This window comes from Plasmodium cynomolgi, chromosome 11 (genome assembly GCF_000321355.1).
Source record: "Plasmodium cynomolgi strain B DNA, chromosome 11, whole genome shotgun sequence".
NCBI classification, from domain to species: Eukaryota; Apicomplexa; class Aconoidasida; order Haemosporida; family Plasmodiidae; genus Plasmodium; species Plasmodium cynomolgi.
Genome location: NC_020404.1, coordinates 1,718,635 through 1,726,960, shown reverse-complemented (window position 1 = coordinate 1,726,960; position 8,326 = coordinate 1,718,635). Strand labels below are relative to the sequence as shown.

The 8,326-nt window shown below is 48.0% G+C and overlaps 2 protein-coding genes across 2 annotated transcripts; both read left to right on the top strand.

Annotated features, from left to right (window-relative positions):
* Positions 1-172: 172 nt before the first annotated feature.
* On the top strand, positions 173-1,432 carry PCYB_114790 (hypothetical protein; the record flags this gene model as incomplete). Its single annotated transcript, XM_004223358.1, has 1 exon — positions 173-1,432. The coding sequence occupies one exon, from the start codon at positions 173-175 to the stop codon at positions 1,430-1,432; it is 1,260 nt and encodes a 419-aa protein (XP_004223406.1).
* Positions 1,433-3,524: 2,092 nt separating this feature from the next.
* On the top strand, positions 3,525-5,045 carry PCYB_114780 (T-complex protein 1 zeta subunit; the record flags this gene model as incomplete). The annotated part of the gene is made up of 1 exon (XM_004223357.1): positions 3,525-5,045. One exon carries the CDS (start codon positions 3,525-3,527, stop codon positions 5,043-5,045), a length of 1,521 nt encoding a protein of 506 aa, XP_004223405.1.
* Between the last annotated feature and the right edge of the window lie 3,281 nt (positions 5,046-8,326).

Below are 8,326 nucleotides of genomic sequence, written 5' to 3'. Positions count from 1 at the left end.
CTTTCCGTTGACTCATTTATCTGTTTGGTTTTTTTGTCTCACCCATTTGTAAGCTGACGATAATGAGGAGTATTCCACGGAGAGTGACTTGAATGAGAAGGAAAATGACGTGGAGAAGGATGTGCTAAACGATGTGGAGAGGGAGGTTATAAGTGACGTAGAGAAGGAGGCGATGAGTGACGTGGAGAGGGAGGAGATAGGTGACGTGGAGAGGGAGGAGATAGGTGACATGGAGAGGGAGGAGATAGGTGACATGGAGAGGGAGGAGGTAGGTGACATGGAGAGGGAGGAGATAGGTGACGTGGAGAAGGAGGCGATGAGTGACGTGGAGAAGGTGGCGATGAGTGACGTGGAGAAGGAGGCGATGAGTGACGTGGAGGAGGAGATAGGTGACGTGGAGGAGGAGATAGGTGACGTGGAGGAGGAGATAGGTGACGTGGAGGAGGCGATAAGTGACGTGGAGGAGGAGACTATGAGCGACGTGGAGGATGGCTTAACGGACGCGCAGAAGGAAGCCGCAAGTGACGCAGAAAGGGAATTGCTGCACCACGTCGAAGAAGAAGACTTACATGACGCAGAGGAGGAAGAGTTACAGGCCGTTGAAGAGGGCGTTTTACAGAAGGATGAAGAGGACGTCTTAGAGAACGCTGAAGAGGGCAGCTTACTCGACGCTGAAGAGGGAGCCTTAGGCAATCTCCAAGGGGACGACTTAGACGACGTCAAAAGCACCAGCGAAGGGGGTGTCGAGCAGGTTGCGGCAAACGGGGGGGTGATGAACGACCCTGTCGTAAGCGGTGGGGTCTTCCAAAGCGGCGGTGTCTTTCAAAGCGGTGGTGTCTTTCAAAGCGGCGATCACGAACATGGTGACTATGAGGGAGAGGGCTACCCGCATGACGATGAGCAACCCGGGGAGGGCCCGGATGGAGCGAGCCACCTCTTTCAAGAACCACAAGAAAGCGGTCCCAGCGAAGACACACAGAAGAAGGAGGGTAACTACTCTCACACTCCGAATGAACCTCCCAGCAACAAAGAACAGCTCAGTGCAAGCATTAACGAAACAAATAACCCCCCCAGTAATGGTGAGGGCAAAAATAATCACATCGATAATGACTCCCTTGACTCTATGGATCCCATCGAACTTGACAAAAAAAAATATGAACACTTTTTAATACACCCATCGAATCAGAAAAACATGAACTTATTTGAAGGCATTAATAAACAGATTACCTTCCCTTCTTTGTCTCCCACAGATTTTCCTATTCCTGGAAAGGAAGAAGAAAGCAGCACTATGTATCATTTCAACCCTGAAAAGTTTGGGTACAAATACAATAATGGCTTGAACCCATCTGAGGGCTACTTGCTGATTTATCCCCACGTGTCGCACAACTCGGTGCCCCCCAAAATTCGGAAAAAAAAGCTGCGCTGTTGTTAGGGCGGTTAGGGAAGCGGCGCACATAGGAGTGGTGCACATAGGAGAGGCGTTTTAAGAAGCGGCGGTTTGAGAAGCAGCGGTTTGAGAAGCAGCGGTTTGAGAAGCACCGGTTTGCGAAGCAGCGTTGCCTGGCGCGGTGGTGGCGAACCATTGGGGCGCCCCCCCAGACCTAGACCTGCGCATCTGCCGTCTTACGCACTCCTGCCCGCCACGTTTGTAGCTATGCGCATTTCCCCCCCCCCCCATTTACACACCCCCCTGCACCATCCCGCTAATGCGGCTGGCTGCACAAAGGAGCGAACCAATTGAGTCGCCCCGTTTTTTCCCGTACGCATAAACTGTTACGAACTGTGAGCCTGTTGTATAAAATGCACATGTCATCCTATGAACAGTTGCTGTGTGCCCCATTTGGTCATCACTCCCCTCTGTTGGCAATCCCGGTTTGGCTACCCCTCCAGGTGTGCAAATTTTTGAACAAAAAAAAAAGAAAAAAAAAAAAAAATCATCAACAACAAAATGGGATCCTATTGATCCCTGGGCACACACGTGTAAGCAGCTTGAATGGCTCCTCCCTTGTTGTTCCGTTTGGTTTCGCAAAGATGTGGCGTCCTCCACCCCCCTGCTGATACTCGTTGAAGTTGACTTAAAAAGTCACTTAATGGGATAATTAAAAATGACCTTTTTTCACCACTGCACATGGTGTGCACGTTTCAAACCAGAGAGACGCTCTGCGGTGCATTCCCCGATTCAAAAAAGGGTAGGGAGGGGAAAACGCATGGGGAGGGGAAGACGCATGGGGAAGGGAAGACGCATGGGGAAAGCCAGCCCTGCTCATGCCTCCCCAGTTTCTGCTATATGTGCTCCTTTGTAGGTTCCTTCCCGTGGGTGGTTAAAATGGGAGAGAAGGGTGAAGAATGGATTAACATTGTGGGTTGCCTTTTAATTAGAACTCCTGGTTTGGGGCGGCAGCGGAAGGTCTCCTCTACAGGGTCAGCAGCCTTCACCCACCCCCATAGTTCCTCAACACAGTGCCCCCTTGCCCAATGCCAACTGCTAACAAATTACGGCCCGCTCCCGCTCCACAAGTGGGCTAACAGCAAATGCACGCGCGGAGTAGCATATGAACGGGTGCAATCACATGTACGCGTTTTTTTTTTTTATTTTTGCGTACTTGCGCGCAGTTATTCACGCCATGGGAGTATCGCCTTAGTGGCTGCACGGTATCTCCTTGGTGGCTGCGCGGTATCTCCTTGGTGGCCGCACCGCCATCGCCTTTGTGACCGCACCGCATCTCCGTGGTGACCGCACCGCATCTCCTTGGTGGGCTGCCGCTCTACAGAGAGAGTATGCTCCCACCCGCAAGCCGTGGGTGCATTTCTGCGTCGCCCCCCAGGAGTGTTTACAAAATTCGCTTCCGCGTCGTTCCGCAAAAAGGGGAAGAAAAAGTTAACCAAGTGGGAGGACCAAAGACCGTAACAGCGGAAAAAATAGCAGCAGAAAAAATAGCAGTAGAAAAAATAACAGCGAAAAAAGAGGGGAGAAAAAGGGAACAAAAAGGGAACAAAAAGGGAACAAAAAAAAAAACGTTCGAAGAGGGAAAAAGAAAGTGACCGCCCATTTAGCGCACAGCTGAGAGGAGGAAGCCCTTGAAGAAGGCAGCCACAAAACTGACAAAACTGGAAAAACGTGACATAAAGCGTCGCCTACTGCCGAGCAGCCCTCAGCCGAGCTGCATCCAGGAATAGCTGAAGAACTTCACAGCTGAGGAACTGCACAGCTGAACAGCCGAACAACAGACCATCTGATCAACTGAAGAACCTTTTTTTCCACCCCGCCGCGAGTTTGCAAAGGTAAGTCCCAGCTGCGGAAGAGGGGGCCCACGGAGACCTGCGCACACGCACGCTGCTCTCACGTATGCATGCACCTGTTTATGCACCTCCCTCCCCCCACGTGCACGCCCCTTCCACATGTGCGCCCCTTCCACATGTGCGCCCCTTCCACACGTACGCCCCTTCCACACGTACGCCCCTTCCACATGCACGCCCCTTCCACGCTCACGCCTCTCCCACACTCACGCCGCCTCCCCACGTAGATGTCCATCCACCTGCTGAACAAGAAGGCGGACAGCCTCCGCTCCACGAACGTGCTGCTGACAAACATCAACGCGAGCAAAGGGATGTACGAAATAATCAAGAGTAACCTAGGTCCCAAGGGGAGTTACAAAATGCTGGTAAGTAGCTCGGGGGCGATTAAAATTACGAAGGATGGTAATGTGCTGCTTAACGAAATGATGATTCAGCACCCAACTGCTAGCATGCTCAGTCGAATATGTTCGTCCATCGATGAGACCTTAGGAGACGGATCCAGCAGCAACCTCATCGTAGCGACATCGTTAATATACCTATCGGAGAAGTACATTCTGTACGAGAGTATCCATCCACGTATCATCACACAGGGATTCGACCAAGCTAAAGCAACTCTTCTGAATGTATTGGACTCGATGAAAATACCGATAAACATAAAGGAGCACTTCGACAAAGAGCTACTATACAACGTCGCGAAGACGTGCGTTCGAACCAAGTTACCAGTCGCACTAGCTGATAAATTAGCAGATGATTTAGTGGAGAGTATCAGAATTATTTATAATCCTGAGAAGCAAATAGATCTACATATGATCGAAATAGTGGACGTGAAAAAAAATATGAGCATAAATACCAAGTTGGTTAGAGGTATGGTCCTGGACCATGGATGTAGGCACCCTAATATGCCGAACAAACTAACCAAATGCTTCACCCTAGTGTTGAATGTCAGCTTGGAGTATGAAAAAAGTGAGGTGTTCTCATCCTTTGTTTATTCCAATGCAGAAGATAGAGACAAGCTAGTAGAATCGGAGAGGAAATTCACAGATGATAAGGTGAAAAAAATTATCGAGTTGAAAAAAAGCATTATAGAAAAAAAATTTAAAGAAACGAACGAAGTGTATAATTTTGCTGTATTTAATCAGAAAGGAATCGATCCTATTAGCCTGGACCTATTGGCTAAGGAAAATATCATGGCTTTGAGACGAATTAAAAGAAGGAACCTAGAACGCATAGTCCTATGTTGTGGTGGAAATGCATGCAACAATGTATACGATTTGACGGAGGAAGATGTAGGATTTGCAGGACTGGTATACGAGATTTGCATTAACGATGAGAAATACACCTTTATTGAAGACGTCGTTAACCCTAAGAGCTGTACTCTGTATATTCAAGCCCCAAACGATTACACCATTAAGCAAATAAAGGATGCTATTCGAGATGGACTTCGAAGCATAAAGAACTCTATCGAAGATGAGTGTGTCATTTCTGGGGCGGGGTCTTTTGAAATTATGGCGTATTGTAAATTAAAAGAGGAGGAGAAAAAGATGAGAGGGAAACAAAAATTCTCATTTGATGTTTATGCCAATAGTTTGCTCAATATTCCAAAAATTCTGCTGGAGAATAGCGGTCTCGATATTCACGAGACGTTGTTCAATGTGATCGACAAATACATGGCTGACCAGTCCGAACCCCTGGGCCTCGACTTGGATACTGGCGAGCCGATCATCGCCCATTTGAAAGGTGGGGCTTGAAAAAGAACTCGGCCGTAGTGTCTCGCGCGTGGGCCCCCGCCGCCACGCAGTTGTGCCTACCGCAGTTGTGTCTACCGCAAAGACGTCCATCTGAATTATGTGCACCCCACTTATGTCCATCTTTATTATGCCCATCTCGATTATATCCACCCCACTTATGACCATCTCGATTATGTCCACCTCTTCCCCCCTTAGGCATATACGACAACTACTGCGTGAAGAAGCAAATCATCTCCATCGCTACGGCCATCTCGCAGCAGATCCTGCTCGTCGACGAGATCATACGGGCGGGCAAATCGATGGGCGAGGAGAAGTAAAAGGCAAAAAAGGAAGCCACGCAGACGGGAAAAGCGGCCGGAAAAGGGGTTGCCAAACCGGCTGGAAAGGCTGCTGCCAAACGGGCTGGAAAGGCTGCTGCCAAACCGCCTACCAAACCGCCCGCCAACCCGCCTACCAAACCGCCCGCCAATCCGCCTGCCAAACGGACCAAAAAGAAAACGCCTCCCTGGCAACCCTGTTAATGCGCACCAGCGCGGCGGCGCCATTTGTGAATGCCCATTTCACGAAACGATGAGCGGCGCGCAGCCCCTAGCCTCGCACAGGACCCCGCTCGTGTGCACCACGCAGTGTACATAGATACAAACCAACACAAGGCGCGATGACAACTGCGCAGCAGCGTTTGCCGTGCTCCCATTTCTTGTTCACACCCCAAAACAAAAGTGACGTTCATTGTATGTCCCTTTCTTCTTTCCTTCCCCCAAACGGAAGAGGGAAAAAAAAAAAAAAAGCCAAAAAGCACATACGATTGCGCATGTGCCTTTACGTGTGCATAACTTAACATACATGCATGTGTACGTACACTCACGCTCATCAAAATGAGTAAGCCAAAACAACCAGCCCTCAGGGTCCCCAATAACGCGATAATAGCATAGCAGCTCAGTAGCATGGCAACACTGCCACATGGGAGGTGCTTGAAGCTCCTCTAATTATAAAGCCCCCACCTCGACGGTAATAAAAACCAAAGGATAGGTCACCCAGGGAATGCAAAAAAAAAAAAACGCGTGGGGGACGGCTCCTCCACTCACATGTTTATGCACACCGCTTAAAAACGGAATAGAGAAAAAATCACCTTTTCCACCGTCACTAAGGAAGGTTACATGTGTCAGTTCAACATCTCTGCGGCAGTGCCCAGGTAGGAGATGGTACAAATGGCACAGTGCTGCAAATTGGTAGATATTTTTTTTTTTTTAAAAACTCGCATCCTCGTTGGAATGCACCACTTTTGAAATGGTCCCCTACGCAGGCAAATGTCACTGTGAAAAAAGCGCCACCAGCGAGGGAAAACAAAATAAACCAATCCTAAGCAGCTCCTTATGTTCGATGAGGAATTCTCTCCTCCACAAATCCGTCACCACTGCGGCATGTATGATTCCCCTCTCTCTGTGTGTATGTATAGGGGGGTTCTGCGCTGCAAAACAAATGGCGTAAGTACCCTTTTTATTACATGACCGAAAGCTGTGCACTTTGGCCCATAAAATGAGGAAGTGATAATATGCACATGGAGGTGGGGTGGAGGATATGCTGGAAAAAAGGCCTTCTCTTTCTCTTTCCTTCTGTAAGCGAACAAGTTGTAGATAAGCGATTCACCCCGAGGTTCCACTATCGGATACGTTCATAAAAAGCAGCCACGCGTGACATGTACCCTACCCTACCCCTATACATTTTTTAGCGCATAAAAGTCGCCCACTCGCCCACCACTACATGCAAAAAAAAAAAAAAATACATATATATGGGTATATATACGATATATATACGCATATGCATACGCATGCGCAGATGTATGTATCCCCTCGCGACTCCTCTCCTCTGCAGAACCCATGCGGCAAATGCGATGCGCTCCGTGCAATGGGAAGTTGCATTATTTTTCTCCTATCCCTCTACGGTGCACGGAGGAGCGGTTAAAGTAAGCCAACCCTGCCACCGGGGCGGATAACTGAACCCATGCTGCGAATACGCTAAACCACCGTGAGTGCACCACTCAGGGTGCTTAACTTTTATGTATATGTTTGGAAGGAGGGATCGGCACGTTTGAGCTAAACCATGCGCGCATGCCGTATGGGTGCATACACGAACATGCACGAGGGGGTAAAATATTTATTTTTATTATGTAGATCCCCTCCTCCTTCCAAGTGGCCAACTATCTTTCGCGAAATTAAAAAAAACCCAAAGGGGGGAGGAGCGAGCGTAACGAGGAGCGAACGTAACGAGGAGCGAAAGTATTTAAATTAAAAAAAAAAAAACCCCTAACCCCCAAAACCTAAACTACAAACCTAAACTGTAATTCCTATACCCAAACGCATTGGAACTAAAATTTCCTTTTCATCCTTCTATCCATCAAAACAAAATTATTTCGCTTTAAAAAAAAGAAAACTTTTATCCAGCTTTCCGCTAATTCTTTACACATACGTTAAAAGCAATTCACCACTTCGCCCCTTTCAACGAAAGAAGGAAACTCTTTGTGACTTTCCCCCCCACCCCCGCTCCCCTATGTATACTACTAGCTCAGCTTAAAATCTGCACGTACGTTTTTCATGGCCGAGGAGAGTGAAAATCCATTTGCGCGAAATAGTTTTATATGTTCCTACGCGCGCATTGGCGGAGGAACGTAGCAGTAGTACTTTTTTGTGCTAATCATATGAACGAACTACACTGCGCATACGCGATACCGTAGCAGTACGCACCCCCTCCATATATGTGCTTCCCCTATTTAACCCCTACAGACAGGCATCACGCTTTAACACTTATCTCCATACAAGGAAAATAATCACCTTTGCTCGCGTATACTCAATCTCTACGCTACTTTTTTCCACCCCATTTTTGCATCCTTTACCCGCACTATTTTTCCCCAACTGAACTGTAAGTTTTGGCACATAAGCGTAATCTGAGCAACAGTGTTGGTGCGCGCCGAGGCTTTACAACACACCAAAAAAGGGGGGCCACATACGTTAAGTATGCCCGCACCGCGCGTACGTGTACTTCTTCTTTGCACGCTCATATTTTGTGCCACGTCCCCCACATTTTTTTTTTTTTTTTTTGGAGCGAGCAAAATGGCTAACTAAGCTAGCTAAAATGTATATTTTTTTTTCTCCTTCTGCAAAAATGTATGAACGTTCATAATTTTTTTTTTTGCAAATTTGTCGCTCCGCGGTCGTCCCCCCATACACATTTGCCTAACCGTGTCATTTGCTTATTTGTTTGTTTACTTGTTTGCTTAATTGTAT